We start from the raw sequence: 19,409 nt of genomic DNA on the forward strand, positions 1-19,409 counted from the left end.
TAGCTGCTGCACTCGTCTGTTAGACTGCAAGAGAAAGGGAAGGATATCAGTGAATGTGCTACAGTGTGTCTGGCTGATGTGCCTCTCCTGGTCTCGCCCACTCACTTCGCCTGTCCATATCCCCTTGAAGCCTCTTTGCTTCCTCACAACTTATATTCGTAACTAACTTTGTATCATCAGCAAACTTGGATATATTACCTGTGGTCCCCTCATCCAAATCATTGGTATAGATTGTGAATAACTGAGGCCCAAGCACTGGGCCTTGCGGTATGCCACTAGTTGCAATGTGCCAACACAGAAATGACCCGTTTATTCCGACTCTGTTTTATTGAGCAGTGTGGGCTAGTGCTGCTGTTGGTTGGACATGAAATTTGAAAATACATTCACTGACCTCGAGCACTCGGATGTGGCCATTACACATCTTTTGGCATTGGATCTGGGTCATCAGAGAAAGACTGCTGGTTGTAACTCCTTCAGCTTTCTGCTCCCACTGCCCAGCCCCGTGTAGATAGAGGACGTCTCTTCCATTCAACCCCCTGCAAAAAGGTCTCCATAGCTGCGTCTGAGAACCCAGGAGCGCTTTCTCTGCCCTGTTGGACCATAACTGCCTGACAGTTGTCTTGCCAACAATGCAGAATGTACCTCCACTTTAAGAAGTACAGGCGTGATTTGAAATCGAATGTATGCCTTAAATGGAGCGAACCGCCCACCAACTTGGGCCCCTTGCTGAGCGCTCTGCCACTCAGCAGGGATATCATTGCTGGCTGCACGTACCGTTCATGTTAATTAGCAGACTGCACGAATTTCGCTTGGTGCCTGCACTAGTTCCATTGATCACGCATCGCGAACCCTGTGCCTGTTTTCGGCCCTACTCTACATATTAGCCCAAAAATGTAATGCAATGTTTGTTCGGGTAAATCCTGTGTCAGGAACCATTGCAATCGGCGAAGGCCCCTGCTGGTGAGTGCATCGGGTGAGATGGATTCGGTGACAGGAGGTTAGTGTGGAACATAGACAAGTTTGGCTGAATGGTCTGTTTCCGTGCTGCAAATTACATGTAATATTTCCAGATTGTTAAATTAAGTCTATTCAATGCGACTTTCAGTGACATTATTTTCCTTGCTTGGTTTGTTGCAGCCTCAGCTCTGAAGTGTTTCCAATGTACAAGTACATCTCGCGACTGCAAGCAGATGGAAGAAGTCTGCGAATCCGGACAGGACACCTGCAAAACACAATCAATCATAACTTTACTCGGTGAATTTTCCTCTTTTTTCTGCCTCCGAATATATTTCATTTCCAGTGAGATCATAAACATATCCCACCACTTCCAGGAATAGCACTGAGGTACAAACAGCGAGGGGTAGAAATGTATCTTGGAAGGTAGCACAAATTTGGTGATGCCCAATATTCACTGATATCCATGGAATGGAATATCGGGCGGGCGTCTCATGGTCGGTCAATGTGACACAGCCAATTTAAACCTAAAAGAAATGAGATGGACGAATGCAGGGAGGGCAGGATAAGAAAATGGATGGATGAATAAATAAGGCGTGGACAGAGAGATGAATGGTTGACTAGATGAATAATAAATGGTTGGACAGGTAAGTAAATAGATGCATGGATAAATGTGTGGACCGATAAATAAATGGTTGGATGCATAACACAAGAACAGGAGGAGACCATGCAATCCCGCATGCCTGTTCAGCCATTCAATGACTGATCTGCTACCTAACTCCATATACCTGCCTTTGCCACATATCCACTAATAACTTTGGTTAACAAAAAGCTATCACTCTCCGATTTAAAGTAAGAATTGATCTAGCATCATTTGCTGTTTGAGGAAGAGATTTCCAAATTTCTACCATCCTTTGTGTGTAGAAGTGTATCCTAATTTCACTCCTGAAAGGTCTGGCTCTAATTTGTAGACGATGTCCCCTAGTCATAGAATCCCCAACCAGCAGAAATAGTTTATTTCTATCGACCCTATCTGTTCCTCTTAATATGCTGAAAACATCGATCAGTTCACCCTTAACCTTCTAAATTCGTGGAAATACAACTCGAACTCTCGCCTCATAACTTAACCTTTGAAGTCCGGGTATCGTTCTAATAACCCAAGGTCAATATATCCTCCCTAAGGTGTGATGCCCAGAACTGCTCACAGTACTCCTGGTGTGGTCTAGCCAGGGATTTGTACAGCAGCAGAATAATGTCTACCCCCTTATACTCTAAACTTCTAGATATTAAGACCAGCATTCCATTGGCCTTCTTGATTATTTACTGTACCTGTTCATGACACATTAATGATCTATATACCTGAACACCCACATTTATTTGGACATATACTGGTTTTAGCTTTTCACCATTTACAAAGTACACTGTTCTATCGTTAGTGAGTCCAAAATGGACAACCTCACATTTGCTTACACCGGAATCTATTTCCCACTTTTCTCCCCAGTCACTTAATCTTTCGACATCCCATTGTAATTTGATGCTTTCATCTACACTGCCTGCAATTTCGCCTATCTTTGTGTCATCGGCAAATTTCGATATACGACTTTCTGTGCCATCACGTAAGTCATTAATAAATAATAAATATCGTGAATAGTTGAGGCCCCAACACAGATCCCTGCAGGACACCACTAGTCACATTCTGCCAATTTGAGTACCTGCCCATTCTCCCTACTTTCGGTCTCTCAGCCAATTCCCTAACAGGTGAACAACTTTACTTAATTCAGTGGGCTTCTACCTTAGGTAACAGCCTCATGTGGAATTTCATCAAATGCCTTCTGGACGTCCATATAATTTAAATCCCTCTGCATTCGCCTGTCCACTACTTTTGTCACCTCTTCAAAACATTCAATCAGGGTTGTCAGGCATGACTTCCCTTTCACAAATCCATGCTGGCTCTCTCTGACCAATTGAAAATGTTCGAGGTGTTCAGTCACCCTACCCTTAATTATAGATTCTGGCAATTTCCCCACAACAGATGTTAGGCTAACGGGTCTATAATCCTTTGGTTCCCCTCTCTTGATATTCTTAAAAAGCGGAGTGAAATGTATAATTTTCAAATCTGAAGGGATGGTTCCTGAATGTGGAGAACTTTGGAAAATTATATTTAAGGCATCTGCAATGTGCTCACCTACTTCTTTTAAAATCACCTGTTCCTGGGGATTTGTCACTCCTTGGTGCCATTGATTTTATTAATTTCTGTTATTTTACTTACGTTAATTCTATTGAGTCACTGTCCCCGATTCAATATTAGCTTTCTTTGGATTTCTGCAATGCTATTCTCTTCTACTATAAACACTGACAAAAAGTAACATATCCGCCATTTCCCCACTGTCATTGACAATGTCACCACTTTCAGTTTTTAAGGGGTCAGCAGTGATCCTGACTATCCCTTTTTCCTAATAAAGTGGAAAAAATCATTCGTATTAATTTTGATATCCCTTGCAAATTTCTTTTCATACTCTCTTTTTGTAGCTCAGACTGTCTGTTTTGTGACCTTTTGCTGTCTTTTGTATCCTTCCAATTCGCCAGGATCTGTTATTTTTTGCATTTGTCTATGCCTCTTTTAATTTTATGCAATCCTTTAGCTCTTTAATCGCCCATGTCTGTTTAATTTTGGCAAGTAGAGCTCTTATCCCTCTGGGGTATTAGTTGGTTGTGTATCACGCTAAATTCCTTTTTAAACATCTCCCACTGATCTCTGTCATTTTATCAATTAACAGATTTTCCCATTTTACCTCGAACAGTCTATGTCTCATCGTGTTTAAGTCGGCCTTATCTAAATCAAAAATGGATGGATGGATCAATAAAAGGAAAGATGTTTAAATGGATGCATATATAAATAAATGGCTGCATGGTTGGTTAATAAATGAATAACAGAAAGCATGAAATGTGGAGTGAGTCTAGAACAATATTAGCAGTTGGAATGTGTCTCTCTGTTTTCAGGCGGAAATCAAGAATTGCAAAATCTAAAAAGCTGTGGAATTTGCATAGAAAACTTTTCCTGCAACTTTGGTGTTTTGATCGACCATAAATGCAGTTCCTGCAGTTCCGATTTGTGTAATAATCAACCTTTTTCAGGTAAGGTGAGATACACAGTCCACCGATTGGGACTCTCAATTATGTCTAGTTACTGTTTCTGTTTGCTTTATTCCTGTAACTCTAAATTCCTCCTGGAACTGATCTTCCTTCTCTCTCTTCTAAATACGTCGTGACTCAGCAAAGTTACGAATGATCTGAATAGTTTTTTCGTATTGTGTTCGCCGAAGGAAGATATTAATGCAGTTTAACGAATCCGTCTCCCATTTTCGGCACAAGAAACACTCCAGATAGCCGAGGGTTCTGAAAGCATAGTGCGATTTTGGATTCTACTGAAATTTCTCCCCCTGTCTCCTTTACTAATAATATTACTTTCATTGCTGGGCTATAGTTTCATGAGGAATTGTAACGATAAAACTGTGAACTTCTATTTGTTCATTATTTTTATTAACATTAATATAAAATTTTATTGGATTCAGGCCAATTGGATAACTCTTTGAAAGAGCCATTTGGGATGTGATGGGCCAAATACCCTCCTTCTGCCTTGTATCACTCTGTGAGCATCTATCTCACAGCAGCGTCAGTGCGCCATTTCCCATTAATACTTCAGCCCCTTTCTGATATCTCTCGCTGAGAGACAGTCTAGTGTCAATCAGTGAGAATTCTGAGGCAGATTTGCATTCTGGAATGGGACAGGTGTCTTCCCCTAGCAGGGATACGGTCTGGGAGAGAGCAGATTCTCCCCACATCTGGACAAAATCTGTTCCACCCTCGATACCCGAGCTGGATCCGAATCCATTGCTCGGCATAAATCGCACTGCCTTGTCTGTTCTTCAAGGTATGCTTCTCATAGATCAATCTCAATTTCCACCAATCGCAGTGTGATTAAAGTCACCCACGTACAGTTAGATGGATAGAGTAGAGAAGCTGGCAATGTTTTCCTTAGAGCAAAAAATGTAAGGTCAGAATCAACAGAGTTGTTCAAAATTATGAGGGCTCGATTAGATAGGGTGAAACTGTTTCCACCAGCAGGAGTATCAGTGACCCGAGAACGCAGTCTAAGATCATTTGCAAAAGAACCAAAGGAAAAATGAGAAGCATTGCCTCAGCAGCGAGTGGCTGTGATCTGGAATGCACTGCCTGAAAGGGTAAGGATTCAGTAGGAACTTTCAAAACAGAATTGGATAAATATTAAAAAGGCAAAAAAATCTGTCACGGGGAAAGAGAAGACTTAGTGGCAATAATTGGATAGCACGTTCCATGTCAACAATGATATGATGATCCGAATGGTCTATTTCTGTCTTGTGTGATTATATGTCGCTACTTATTCATTGATTCATTGTTAATTAAATCAAAAATTCACTGGACCTGAGGATTATTCATCCCCAGGTCAATGCTTTTGGGATCGTTAATATTCTGTGTTTGTCTTTCACCAGAAATTCCCACTCACAATGGCCGAGAGTGCTTTGGATGTTTTAATGTTTCATCTGAAACCTGTGCCAGCAATCCGAGCATCGTGAAATGTTTCGGGAGTCAGGATCGCTGCATAAAAGGTTCCATCCCACAGGAACAATGTAGGTGTAACTGAAAATAAGTCGTGGTAACCATTGGAACTGTTTTATTGATGTTAGGGGAGAATGCTCGTTAGATGTAGATGAATTTATCCCACTTTGTGTGCATTATATAGATCAGTGTGTATTATATATATATATCCCACAGTGTGTATTATATATATATATCCCACAGTGTGTATTATATATAATATATATATATATATATATATATCCCACAGTGCGTATTATATATATCCCACAGTGCATATCGTGTATATATAAATGTCCCCCGGTGCATGTCGTAAATGTCCCCCGGTGCGTGTCGTAAATGTCCCCCGGTGCGTGTCGTAAATGTCCCCCGGTGCGTGTCGTAAATGTCCCCCGGTGCGTGTCGTAAATGTCCCCCGGTGCGTGTCGTAAATGTCCCGGTGCGTGTCGTAAATGTCCCCCAGTGCGTGTCGTAAATGTCCCCCGGTGCGTGTCGTATATGTCCCACGGTGCGTGTTGTATATATCCCACGGTGCGTGTTGTATATATCCCACAGTGTGTATTATATTGATGCCTCCAGTGCACCAGTGCAGCCTTTGGTCACCTGAGGAAAAGAGTGTTCGAAGACCAGGCCCTCAAATATACCATCAAGCTCATGGTCTACAGGGCTGTAGTAATACCTGCCCTCCTGTATGGATCAGAGGCATGGACCATGTACAGAAGACACCTCAAGTCGCTGGAGAGATATCACCAATGATGTCTCCGCAAGATCCTGCAAATCTGGGAGGACAGGCGCACCAACATCAGTGTCCTCAACCAGGCCAACATCCCCAGCATTGAAGCATTGACCACCCTCGATCAGCTCCGCTGGGCAGGCCACATATTTTGCATGCCAGACACGAGGCTCCCTAAGCAATTGCGCTATGCGGAGCTCCTTTATGGCAAACGTTACAAGGACACCCTCAAAGCCTCCCTGGTAAATTGAGACATCACCACTGACACCTGGGAGTCCCTGGCCGAAGACCGCCCTAAGTGGAGAAAGTGCATCCGGGAGGGCGTTGAGCTCTTTGAATCTCAACGCTGCGAGCATGAAGAGGTCAGGCACAGGCATTGGAAGGAGCGTGTGGCAAATCAGTCCCACCCCCTCTTCCCCAACGAATGTCTGTCCCACCCGTGACAGCGTCTGAGGCTCTTGCATTGGACTGCTCAGCCATCAACTGACTCACTTTAGGAGTGGAAGCAAATCTTCCTCGATTCCGAGGGACTGCCGATGATGATGATGATTATATATGTCCCCCAGTGTGTATTATATATATGTTCCCCAGTGTGTATTATATATATGTCCCCCAGTGTGTATTATATATATATATATATATATCCCCCGTGTGTATTATATATATATATGTCCCCCAGTGTGTATTATATATATGTCCCCCAGTGTGTATTATATATATCTCCAGTGTGTATTATATATATCCCCAGTGTGTATTATATATATATATCCCCCAGTGTGTATTATATATATATATATATCCCCCGTGTGTATTATATATATATATATCCCCCAGTGTGTATTATATATATATCCCCCAGTGTGTATTATACATATCCCACAGTGTGTGCATTATATATCTCCCCAAGTTTCTCTAGTATATGTCCTATAGTATGCTTTTATATATCACAGTGCATAGATGGTTACTTATGTCCCTGAATTGATGTATGCATCTCTTTTTACTCGTTTTCCTGCTACCTGTGATTACATAACAACATAAGAAAGTATGAAATAGGAGCAGGAGTAGGTTATTTGGCCCCTCGAGCCTGCTCCACCATTCAATAAGTTCATGGCTGATCTTATCATGGACTTAGCTCCCCATAACCCTTATCACTCAAATATCTGTCTTTCCCCGCCTTAAATATATTCAATGACCCAGCCTCCACAGCTCTCTGGGGCAGAGAATCCCATAGATTTACAACCCTCAGAGAAGAAATTTCTCTTCATCTCAGTTTTAACTGGGCGGCCCCTTACTCTAAGACTATGTCCCATAGTTTTAGTATGTGGAAATAACCTCTCTGCATCCACTTTGTCGAGCCCCATCATTATCTTATAAGTTTCAATAAGGTCACCTCTCATTCTTCTGAACTCCAATGTGTAGAGGCCCAACCTACTCAATCTATGTTCATAAGCCAACCCCTTCATCTCCGGAATCAACCTAGTGAACCTTCTCTGAAAAGCCTCCAGTGCAAGTATATCCTTCCTTAAATATGAAGACCAAAACTTTACGCAGTACTCCAGGTGTGGCCTCACCAATACCCTGCACATTTGCAGCAGAACGTCTCTGCTTTTATAGTCCATCCACCTTGCAATAAAGGGCAACATTCCATTTGCCTTCCTGATTATTTGCTGTATCTGCATAGTAACTTTGTGTTTCATGCACAAGGACACCAGATCCCTCTGTACTGCAGCACTTTGCAATTTTGCTCCATTTAAATTATAATTAATAACCCTATTATTTCTGCCAAAGTGGATAACTTCACATTTTCCCACATTATACTCCATCTGCCAAATGTTTGCCCACTCACTTAGCCTGTCTATATCCCTTTGCAAATTTCTTGTGTCCTCCTCACAATTTGCTTTCCCACCTATCTTTGTATCATCAGCAATCTTGGCTACATTACACTTGGTCCCTTCATCCAAGTCATTAATATAAATTCTATATAGTTGAGGCCCAAACACCCATCCCTGCGGCACCCCACTAGTCACTCTTTGCCAACCGGAAAATGACCCAATTATCCCGACTCTCTGTTTTCTGTTAGTTAAGCAATCCTCTGTCCATGCTAATATATTGCCCCCCAATCCCGTGACCTTTTATCTTGTGCAGTCTCTCATGTGGCACCTTATCGAATGCCTTCTGGAAATCCAAATACACCACATCCACTGGTTCCCTCGTTACATCCTCAAAGAATTCCAGCAAATTTGTCAAATATGATTTCCCTTTCATAAAACCATGCTGACTCTGCAGCAACTATTCGCCTCTAGGTTAATGGCCTATTTGGGTTCAGAGAGCCAATGTTCTCTTATCCTTGTAGCAGGAATCTCCTTTAAGTTTGTATCCACTTGGGAGTTAGTTGGACCCGACCAAATTCATTTCAGGCGGGAGGTTTGCGAGGAACTGTTCGTGACGACTCGAGCTGCAAGTATGAACCTGACCTCAACTCGAATCCCAGTCTTTGAGGTTTGTTTTAAAATAAGCAAATGTTTCAATTTTGGGGTTGCATATGTGCAGTGACTCTAACGGTAATTCCCAGGAGACACATGGTGAGTTGACGCGATATTACACACAATTGATATGTCAGACATACTACAAATGACCCGTGTCTTTTTGTTCCCGACAGTTGGGTCATTGACTACCATCAAAGGTTGTGTGTCCAAGAACATGTGTAGATCTGGCATTGAGTCAGATTTGCTGAGCCTGAAGGGTTTTACCCACAACTGCTGTGAGGGCAATCTGTGCAATAAAGGCTCGACCATTCCAGGTAATAATAACGGGAGTGTTTACAAGGCCCAGGAAAGGTTACAGTCCGGAAGAAGACCATTTGGCTCACCGAGCCTGTGCTACCTCTCTGTATGAACACCTCAGCTAGTCCCAATCCACCGTCCTTTCCCCGTAGCCCTGCAAATTTGTTTTCTTTCAGGTACTTATCGAACTCCCTTTTGAAAGCGGGGATTGATTCTGCCTCCAGACAGAGCAATCCAATTCCAAAGCACTCGATGTGTAACATAGAAACATAGAAATTTACAGCGCAGAAGGAGGCCATTTCGGCCCATCGTGTCTGCGCCGGCTGACAAACGGCCCTCGGTCAGCAGCCCTGAAGGTTACATAGGTTTATATGAATAATGACGGAAAGGCAAAGAGCATCCAGCCCAAACAGTCTGCCTCACACGATTGCGACACCCTTTATACTGAAACATTCTACACTCCACCCCAACCGGAGCCATGTGATCTCCTGGGAGAGATCAAAAACCAGATAAAAACACAGGCCAATTTAGGGAGAAAATATCTGGCAAAATTCCTCTCCGACCCATCCAGGCGATCGACACTAGTCCAGGAGATCACCCTGGCCGTATTCTATCCCCTGCAGTACTTACCATTATATCTGCACCATCCAACAAAAGGTCATCCAGTCTAATCCCAATTACCAGCTCTAGGTCCGTAACCCTGCAGGTTACAGCAGTTTAAGTACCCATCCAACTATCTCTTAAAACTGGTCAGGATTTCTGCATCCACCACTCTTCCAGGCAGCGTGTTCCAGATCCCCATAACCCTCTGTGTAAAGAAGCCCTCCCCCGCCGCCCCCCTCAAATCCCCTCTAAACCTTCCACCAACCACCTTAAGACTATGCCCCCTCGTATTAGACCCCTCCACCAATGGAAATAGGCCCTTTGTATCCACTATGTCCAGGCCCCTCAATATTTTGTACAGCTCAATGAGGTCTCCTCTCAATCTCCTATGAGAACAAACCCAGCCTATCCAATCTGTCCTCATAACTAAGATTCTCCATTCCAGGCAGCATCCGAGTAAATCTCCTCTGCACCCTCTCTAGTGCAATCACGTCCTTCCTATAATACGGCAACCAGAACTGCATACAGTACTCCAGCTGTGGCCTAACTAAAGTATTAGACAATTTAAGCATAACCTCCCTGCTCTTATGTTCTTTGCCTCGGCCAATAAAGGCAAGCATTACGTATTCCTTCTTAACCACCTTATCCACCTGACCTGCTATTTTCAGGGATCTGTGGACAAGCCCCCCAGATCGGGGGGACACGATTTAATGATTTAATGTTTTAGTTTCCTCCCAAAAAGAGTTCTGTGAACAAGCACTCCAAGGTCCCTTTGTTCATCCACACTATTAAGTGGCCTACCGTTTAATGTATATACCCTTTCCTTATTAGCCTTCCCAAAGTGCATCATCTCACACTTCTCTGAATTAAATTCCATTTGCCACTGCTCTGCCTACCTGACCAGTAGATTGATATCCTCCTGCAGCCCATGACTTTCCTCTTTATCAATCACATAGCCAATGTTAGTGTTATCTGCAAACTTCTTAATCATACTCCCTATATTCAAATCTAAATCATTGATATATACCACAAAAAGCAAGGGACCCAGTATTGAGCCCTGCGGAACCCCACTGGAAACATCCTTGCAGTCACAAAAACATCCATCAACCATTACTCTTTGCTTCCTACCTCCAAGCCAATTTTGGATCCAACGTGCCACTTTGCCCTGGATCCCATGGGATTTAACCTTCATGACCAGTCTACCATGTGGGACCTTATCAAAAGCATTGCTAATGTCCATATATACTACATCATATGCACTACCCTCATCGATCATCTTGGTTACCTCCTCAAAAAATTCAATCAGGTTAGTCAAACACAATCTTCCCTTAACAAATCTGTGCTGATTGTTCCTAATAAGTCCCTAATTGATGAGGAGATTCAACACTGCCTCCAGTGCGCCAGCGCAGCCTTCGGCCACCTGAGGAAAAGTGTGTTTGATAAAGTGCAATGTCCCCACTGACACCTGGGAGTCCCTGGCCAAAGACCGCCCGCAGTGGAGGAAGTGCATCCGGGAGGGCGCTGAGCACCTCGAGTCTCGTCACCGAGTGCATGTCGAAAACAAGCGCAGGCAGCAGAAAGAACGTGCGGCAAACCAGTCCCACCCTCCCTTACCCTCAATGACTGTCTGTCCCACCTGTGACAGGGTCTGTGTCTCTCATATTGGACTGTTCAGCCACCTAAGGATTCATTCTAAGATTGGAAACAAATCTTCTTCGATTCCAAGGGACTGCCTATGATGATGATGGAGAATCCTTGCCTTTCCAAATGTAGATTTATCCTGTCTTTCAGGATTTTTCCCAATAATTTTCCCACAACTGAGGTTAGGCTGACAGTCCTGCAATTACTCGGCCTATCCCTTTCTCCCTTCTTAAACAAGGGTACTACATTAGCAGTCCTCCAATCCTCAGGCACCATGCCCAGATCCAAAGAGGACTGGAAAATGATGGTCAAGGCCTCTGCTATTTCTTCTTTTACTTCGCTCAACAGCCTGGGATGCATTTAATCCGGGCCTGGGGACTTATCTACTTTCAAAGCTGCTAAACCCCTTAATACTTCCTCTCTCAATATATTTAATTCAGCCAGAATATCACACTCCTCTTCGATAGCAGTATCTGCATTGCCCCTTTGCTTTGAAAACAGATGCAATGTATCCTTTAAGAACCTTACCAACACCTCCACACGAAGATTACCTTATGGTCTCTCGTGTAAAAAAACTGGTTTGTTATGTTGCCTTTGGTTCTTTAGCCAATCACCTCAAATCAGTGCCCTCTGCTTATTGAGCAGTCCGCCATTGGTAGAAGTTGTTCTCAATCATCTCTGTCCAGAACCCTCATGATTTTGAACACCTCTGTCAAATTTCCCCTCAACCTTCTCTGCTCTCAGGGGAACAACCCCAGCTTTTCCAGTCTATCCACGTAACTGAAGTCCCTCATCCTTGTAATCATTCTCATAAATCTTTTTCACACCCTCTCCAAGACATTCAAATTCTTCCCAAAAAGTATGGCCACCAGAATTGGCGACAATACTCCAGTTGAGACCGAACCAGAATTTTATAAAAGTTCATCATAATTTCTACTCTTTTGAAATCTATACATCTCTTCATGAAGCCCAGTGTCCCGGAGGCTTTATTAACCACTTTTTCAACCTGCCCTACCACCCTCAACCATTTGTGCACATATAACCCTATTGCACCATTTAGTTTATGTTTCTCAACTCATTCTTTTACAAAAATGTATCACTTCTCAGTTTGCTGCGTTAAATTTCATCGGTCACATGTCCGCCCATTCCACCAGCCGTTGGGTCTATGTCCTCTTGATGTCTATCACTATCCTCATCACTATCCACTATGCTTCCAAGTTTTGTGTCGTAAGCAAATTTTGAAATTGTGCCCTGTGTACCCACATCCAACTCATTGATATATATCAAGAAAAGCAGAGGTCCGAATACTGACCACTGGGGAACACCACTGTATCCAGCCTGAAAAAACAGCCGTTCGTCATGACTCACTGTTTCCTGTCACTTAACCAATTTCTTACCCAGTCTCCACCATTGTCCTTTTTATTCCATGGGCTTCAACTTTGTTGCAAGCCTGTTATGTGGCACTTTGTCGAACGCCTTTTGGGAATCCATATAAACCACGTCAACCACATTACCCTCATCAACCCTCTCTGTTACCTCATCAAATAAATCAATCAAGTTGGTTAAACACGATTTTCCTTCAACAAATCCGTGCTGCCTTTCCTTAAATAATCCACTTTTCCAAGTGACTGTTAATTTTGTCCCTGATTATTGTTTCTAATACTTTCCTCAATACCGATGTTGAAATGACCGGACTCTAGTTGCTGGGTTTATCTCTACAACGTTTTTTGAACACGTGTGTAACATTTGCAATTCTGCAGTCTTATAACACCACTGCTGTTTCTATGGCCCATACATCCACGATTTCGTCCTTCTCGGAGAAAAAGCAGAGTGTGGAACAATAAGCGGAGTGTGACAGAGTTAATGGCAGCAATGCTGCAAAGATTCAGGTCAAAGCAGGGACAATGGTAAAACAAATTTAAAGGCTCTTTATCTGAATGCACGATGCATTCATAACAAAATAGAAGAACGAGAGGCACAAATAGAAATAAATGGGTTTGAACTAATAGCCATGGCAGAGTCGTGGTCGCAAGGTGACCAAGGTTAGGAATTAAACTGTCCACTGTATTTGACATTTCGAAAATACAGGCAGAATGGTAAATGAGGTGGTGGGCCCTGATAATAAAGGATGGCGTAAGGACAGTAGAGAGAAAAGATCAAGGCTCAGAGGATCAGGAACCTCAATAAAATTGTCTCATCCAATGTGACCCTCAGTAACATTCCTCATCCAATGTGGCCCTCAGTAACATTCCTCATCCAATCCCACCCTCAGTAACATTCCTCATCCAATGTGACCCTCAGTAACATCCCTCATCCAATGTGACCCTCAGTAACATTCCTCATCCAATGTGACCCTCAGTAACATTCCTCATGCAATCCCACCCTCAGTAACATTCCTTATCCAATGTGACCCTCAGTAACATTCCTCATCCAATCCCACCCTCAGTAACATCCCTCATCCAATGTGACCCTCAGTAACATTCCTCATCCAATCCCACCCTCAGTAACATTCCTCATCCAATGTGACCCTCAGTAACATTCCTCATCCAATGTGACCCTCAGTAACATTCCTCATCCAATGTGACCCTCAGTAACATTCCTCATCCAATGTGACCCTCAGTAACATTCCCCATCCAATGTGACCTTCAGTAACATTCCTCATCCAATGTGACCTTCAGTAACATTCCTCATCCAATCCCACCCTCAGTAACATTCCTCATCCAATGTGACCTTCAGTAACATTCCTCATCCAATCCCACCCTCAGTAACATTCCTCATCCAATGTGACCCTCAGTAACATTCCTCATCCAATGTGACCCTCAGCAACATCCCTCATCCAATGTGGCCCTCAGTAACATTCCTCATCCAATGTGACCCTCAGTAACATTCCTCATGCAATCCCACCCTCAGTAACATTCCTCATCCAATGTGACCCTCAGTAACATTCCTCATGCAATCCCACCCTCAGTAACATTCCTTATCCAATGTGACCCTCAGTAACATTCCTCATCCAATCCCACCCTCAGTAACATCCCTCATCCAATGTGACCCTCAGTAACATTCCTCATCCAATCCCACCCTCAGTAACATTCCTCATCCAATGTGACCCTCAGTAACATTCCTCATCCAATGTGACCCTCAGTAACATTTCTCATCCAATGTGACCCTCAGTAACATTCCTCATCCAATGTGACACTCAGTAACATACCTCATCCAATGTGACCCTCAGTAACATTCCTCATCCAATGTGACCCTCAGTAACATTCCTCATCCAATGTGACCCTCAGTAACATTCCCCATCCAATGTGACCCTCAGTAACATTCCCCATCCAATCCCACCCTCAGTAACATTCCTCATCCAATGTAACCTTCAGTAACATTCCTCATCCAATCCCACCCTCAGTAACATTCCTCATCCAATGTGACCTTCAGTAACATTCCTCATCCAATCCCACCCTCAGTAACATTCCTCATCCAATGTGACCCTCAGTAACATTCCTCATCCAATGTGACCCTCAGTAACATCCCTCATCCAATGTGGCCCTCAGTAACATTCCTCATCCAATGTGACCCTCAGTAACATTCCTCATCCAATGTGACCCTCAGTAACATTCCTCATTCAATGTGACCTTCAGTAACATTCCTCATCCAATGTGACCTTCAGTAACATCCCTCATCCAATGTGACCCTCAGTAACATTCCTCATCCAATGTGACCTTCAGTAACATTCCTCATCCAATGTGACCCTCAGTAACATTCCTCATCCAATGTGACCTTCAGTAACATTCCTCATCCAATGTGACCTTCAGTAACATTCCTCATCCAATGTGACCCTCAGTAACATCCCTCATCCAATGTGACCCTCAGTAACATCCCTCATCCAATGTGACCCTCAGTAACATTCCTCATCCAATGTGACCTTCAGTAACATTCCTCATCCAATGTGACCCTCAGTAACATTCTTCATCCAATGTGACCCTCACTAACATTCCCCATCCAATGTGACCCTCAGTAACATTCCCCATCCAATGTGACCCTCAGTAAGTTCCTTATCCAATCCCACCCTCAGTAACATTCCTCATCCAATGTGACCCTCAGTAACATTCCTCATTCAATGTGACCCTCAGTAACATTCCTCATCCAATCCCACCCTCAGTAGCATTCCTCATCCAATCCCACCCTCAGTAACATTCCTCATCCAATGTGACCCTCAGTAACATTCCTCATTCAATGTGACCCTCAGTAACATTCCTCATCCAATGTGACCCTCAGTAACATTCCTCATCCAATCCCACCCTCAGTAACGTTCCTCATCCAATGTGACCCTCAGTAACATTGCTATCCAATGTGACCCTCAGTAACTTCCTCATCCAATGTGACCCTCAGTAACATTCCATATCCAATCCCACCCTCTGTAACATTCCTCATCCAATCCCACCCCACTATTGCTAACATCTGTGGCCCATGCTGTTCCGTCCTTCTTCAGTCATGCAAAGTGATCCTTCTTTGATCCATCATATATATATGTAATCTTTCTCTCAAACACTCTCTCACCTTTCTCTTCACCTTTGTATCTTTGTATCTCACTCAAAGTCTCTCTCACGGTTTCTCTGTCTCACTCTCTGTCTATGTCTCTTCTCGATCAGACTCAACCTGCCAGTGACAGCGGAGATATGTCATGAGGTTGAGGATGAGTTTTAGGGAACGGTAACAGAGTGGTTATTTTCCTGGACTAGTGATCCATTCGGCTTGGACTAATAATCTGGGGACATTAATTCAAATCCCACCACGGCAGTTGTGGAATGTAAATTCATTAAATAAAAATCTGGAATATCCTGTCCCACTGTCAGGACAGAGCCACCAGGGGTGGCAGTACAGTGGTATACAGTTGGGAGGGAGGGAGGGAAAGGGGCTCAGTCTGTCCTCAACTTTGACTTCGGATCCCATGAAGTCTCATGGCTTCAGGTCAAGCATGGGCAAGGAAACCTACTGCTGATTACCACCTACCGCCCTCCCTCAGCTAATGCATCTATATTGAACACTACTTGAAAGAAGCACTGAGGGTAGCAAGGCCTCCGAATGTACTCTGGGTGAGGGACTTCAATTCCCATGACCAAGACTGGCTCGGTATCACCGCTACTGACTGAGCTGGCCGAGTCCTGAAGGACATAGCTGCCAGACTGGGGCTGCAGCAAGTGGTGGGAGAACCAACACGAGGGAGAAACCAAATTGGCCTCGTCCTCACCAATCTAACTATCGCAGATGCATCGTTGTGTGGCACTAAATGGGATAGATTCAGAACAGATCTAGCAACTCAAAAGTGGGCGTTCATGAGACGCTGTGGACCATCAGCAGCAGCAGAACTGTATTCCACCACAATCTGTAACCTCATGGCCCGACAAAGCCCTCAGTATACCATTACCATCGAGCCAGGCATCCAAACTTTGTTCAATGAGGAGTGTAGAAGAGCATGCAAGGGGCAGCACCAGGTGTACATAACAACGAGTTTGCCCAACTGGGGAAGCTGCAACACAGAGCTATGTACATGCCAAACAGCAGAAATAGCACGCTATCGACAGAGCTAAGCGATTCCACAACCAACACATCAGATCAAAACTCTGCTATCCTGCCACATCCAGTCGTGAATGGTGGTGGACAAGCAACAACTAACGGGACGAGCCGACTCCATGGATATCCCCATCCTCGGTGGTGCTGGAGTCCAGCAAGCCAGTGCAAAATGCAAGGCTGAAGCGTTTGCAACCATTTTCAGTCTCCTGACGTACCCACCACCACAGAAGCCCGTCTTCAGCCGACTCGATTCACTCCATGTGATGTCAAGAAAAGGCTGATTGCAATGTATACAGCAAAGGCTATGGGCCCCGAACAGTATCCCAGCTTTCGTGTAAAAGGCTTGTGCTCCAGAACTACCCAAGCTGTTCGAGTACCGTTGCAGCACTAGCGTCTATCCGACAAGGTGGAAAACTGCCCGGGTATATCCTGTCCACAGAAAGCAGGACATATCCAATCCGGCCAATTACCGCCCCATCAGTCTACTCTCAATCATCAGCAAAGTGATGGAAGGTGTTATCAACAGTGCCATCAAGCAGCACTTACTCACCAATAACCCGCTCACTGAAGCCCAGTTTGGGTTCTGCCAGGACCACTTGGCTCCAGACCTCATTACAGCCTTGGTCCAAACATGGATAAAAGAGCTGAATTCCAGAGGTGAGGCGAGAGTGATTGCCCTTGAAATCAAGGCATTTTACCAAGCGTGCCATTAAGGACCCCTAGTATAACTGAAGTCAATGGGAATCGGGGGAAACTCTCCATTGGCTGGGGTCATACCCAGCACAAAGGAACATGGTCGGAAGCCAATCACCTCAGCCCCAGGACATCGCTGCAGGAGTTCCTCAGGGCAGTGTCCAAAGCCCAACCATTTTCAGCTGCTTCGTCAATGACATTCCCTTCATCGGAAATGGGGATGTTCGCTGATGGTTGCTCAGTGTTAAGTTCCATTCGCAACACCTCAGATAAGGAAGCCATCTATGTCTGCATACAGCAAGAGCTGGGCGACATTCACGTCTGGGCTGATATGTGGCAAGGAATAATTTTGTTGAAGAAGTCTTGGCTTGTTGTTGCAGTGCATTCTGTGTTTCTCCCAGCTGCACCTAAGCCAGGAGCTGTGTGTTTGTTGGCTCTGCTTCAACAAGCTTGGTTACAGAACTCTGCCACCTCGTGGAGGCAGACCAGCATGCTCAGGGCAGGATGATGACAGCTCTGCCCTCCAGGTGACAGTGGAGCTGATGTTTTCACCAGCAGATCATTCCAGTCTGCAACAAGAGACATAGCAAACGTCTTGCAGTCCATCACTGCATCCGGAAGGTCACAGAGGCTCTATTCACTGGGAGAGGGGACATCATTGCCTTCCCTCTGAACAGAAAGCAGTGTGTCTTTGCCATGATATTGGACTTCCCCATGGTGTAACTTATCACATCTCAAGGGTGAGATGTTCCATAATCACAAAGGGAACACTCACTGAATGGGCAGGTGAGGGCGACTGCACCCAGCACATTGTGCTGGCGAATGGCCGCTATCCTGGCAGCAGTCGTGATGCTTTCATTGTGCGTCAGTCCGTTGTGTCAGTAATCGTCCACCCAGCACATTAAACCCAAATACTAGGGCTCTACACCCGGCCGATGGCTCACCTCCGCAAACACGGCACTCGTGGCCAGCACTCATGCAATGGCAGCCAAGCTGCCAACATGAACGTCATCGAGCAGACGCTTCTGCTGCCTTGGCCGTTTGGGAGCAGCCCTCCAGTACTGGCTGGAGCGCCTGTTCCAATACATGCTGACCTGACGCATCACCCAAAAGATGGCGCAGCTATTGCCCCCAAGGGTTCTGCGAGAGGAGGAGCAGGAGAGGGAGGAGTAGGTGGAAGTGGATGGTAGGAGGAGTGGGAGGGGGAGGGGAGGGGAAGGGGTAGGAGGAGGGGGCAGGTAGGAGGGGGAGGAAGAGTGGAAAGGGTTAGAACAGGGGGAGGGGTTGGAGGGGGGGAAGGGACAGGAGGAGGATGAGGGGTTGGAGGAGGATGAGGGGTTGGAGGAGGATGAGGGGTTGGAGGAGGGGGAGGGTTAGGAGGAGGATGAGGGGTTGGAGGAGGATGAGGGGTTGGAGGAGGGGTAGCAGGAGGGGGAGGGTTAGGAGGAGGATGAGGGGTTGGAGGAGGATGAGGGGTTGGAGGAGGATGAGGGGGTGGGGTAGGAGGAGGGGTGGGGGGTAGGAGGAGGGGTGGGGGGTAGGAGGAGGGGTGGCATAGGAGGGGTAGGGGAGGGGGCGGCGTCGGAGGATGGGGAGGGGAAGGGGTACTAGGAGGGGGAGTGGTAGGAGGAGGAGAGGTGGAGGGGAGAGGGAGAGGGAAAACATTTTTCGAGATTCCACCCCCTCGTGCGTTTTCCAGAGAAATACGGATGTGAGAGGTTATTGGATCCAATCGAGGTCAGCTTTGCAGAAGGACTGAAAACGCCGGCCAGCTTTTGCGACATGGAATGGTTGTAAGG

General features: G+C 45.1%; 1 protein-coding gene and 1 pseudogene across 3 annotated transcripts in view; one reads left to right on the forward strand and one right to left on the reverse strand.

Annotated features, from left to right (window-relative positions):
• LOC139250592 (zinc finger protein 729-like) overlaps positions 1-19,409 on the reverse strand; it is a 539,046-nt pseudogene that overhangs the window by 85,323 nt on the left and 434,314 nt on the right.
• The window catches only part of LOC139250593 (phospholipase A2 inhibitor gamma subunit B-like), a 77,890-nt gene that overhangs the window by 56,413 nt on the left and 2,068 nt on the right, over positions 1-19,409 (forward strand). For all 3 annotated transcript variants that reach the window (XM_070872991.1, XM_070872992.1, XM_070872990.1), the window contains exons 2-5: positions 1,138-1,254; positions 3,955-4,089; positions 5,484-5,621; positions 8,982-9,122. In XM_070872991.1, the coding sequence (XP_070729092.1) occupies positions 1,191-1,254; positions 3,955-4,089; positions 5,484-5,621; positions 8,982-9,122 (478 nt within the window). In that variant the 5' untranslated portion in view covers positions 1,138-1,190. The remainder of the gene's footprint in view (positions 1-1,137; positions 1,255-3,954; positions 4,090-5,483; positions 5,622-8,981; positions 9,123-19,409) is intronic.

The sequence above is a fragment of the Pristiophorus japonicus genome, unplaced genomic scaffold, assembly GCF_044704955.1.
Source record: "Pristiophorus japonicus isolate sPriJap1 unplaced genomic scaffold, sPriJap1.hap1 HAP1_SCAFFOLD_396, whole genome shotgun sequence".
NCBI classification, from domain to species: domain Eukaryota; kingdom Metazoa; phylum Chordata; class Chondrichthyes; family Pristiophoridae; genus Pristiophorus; species Pristiophorus japonicus.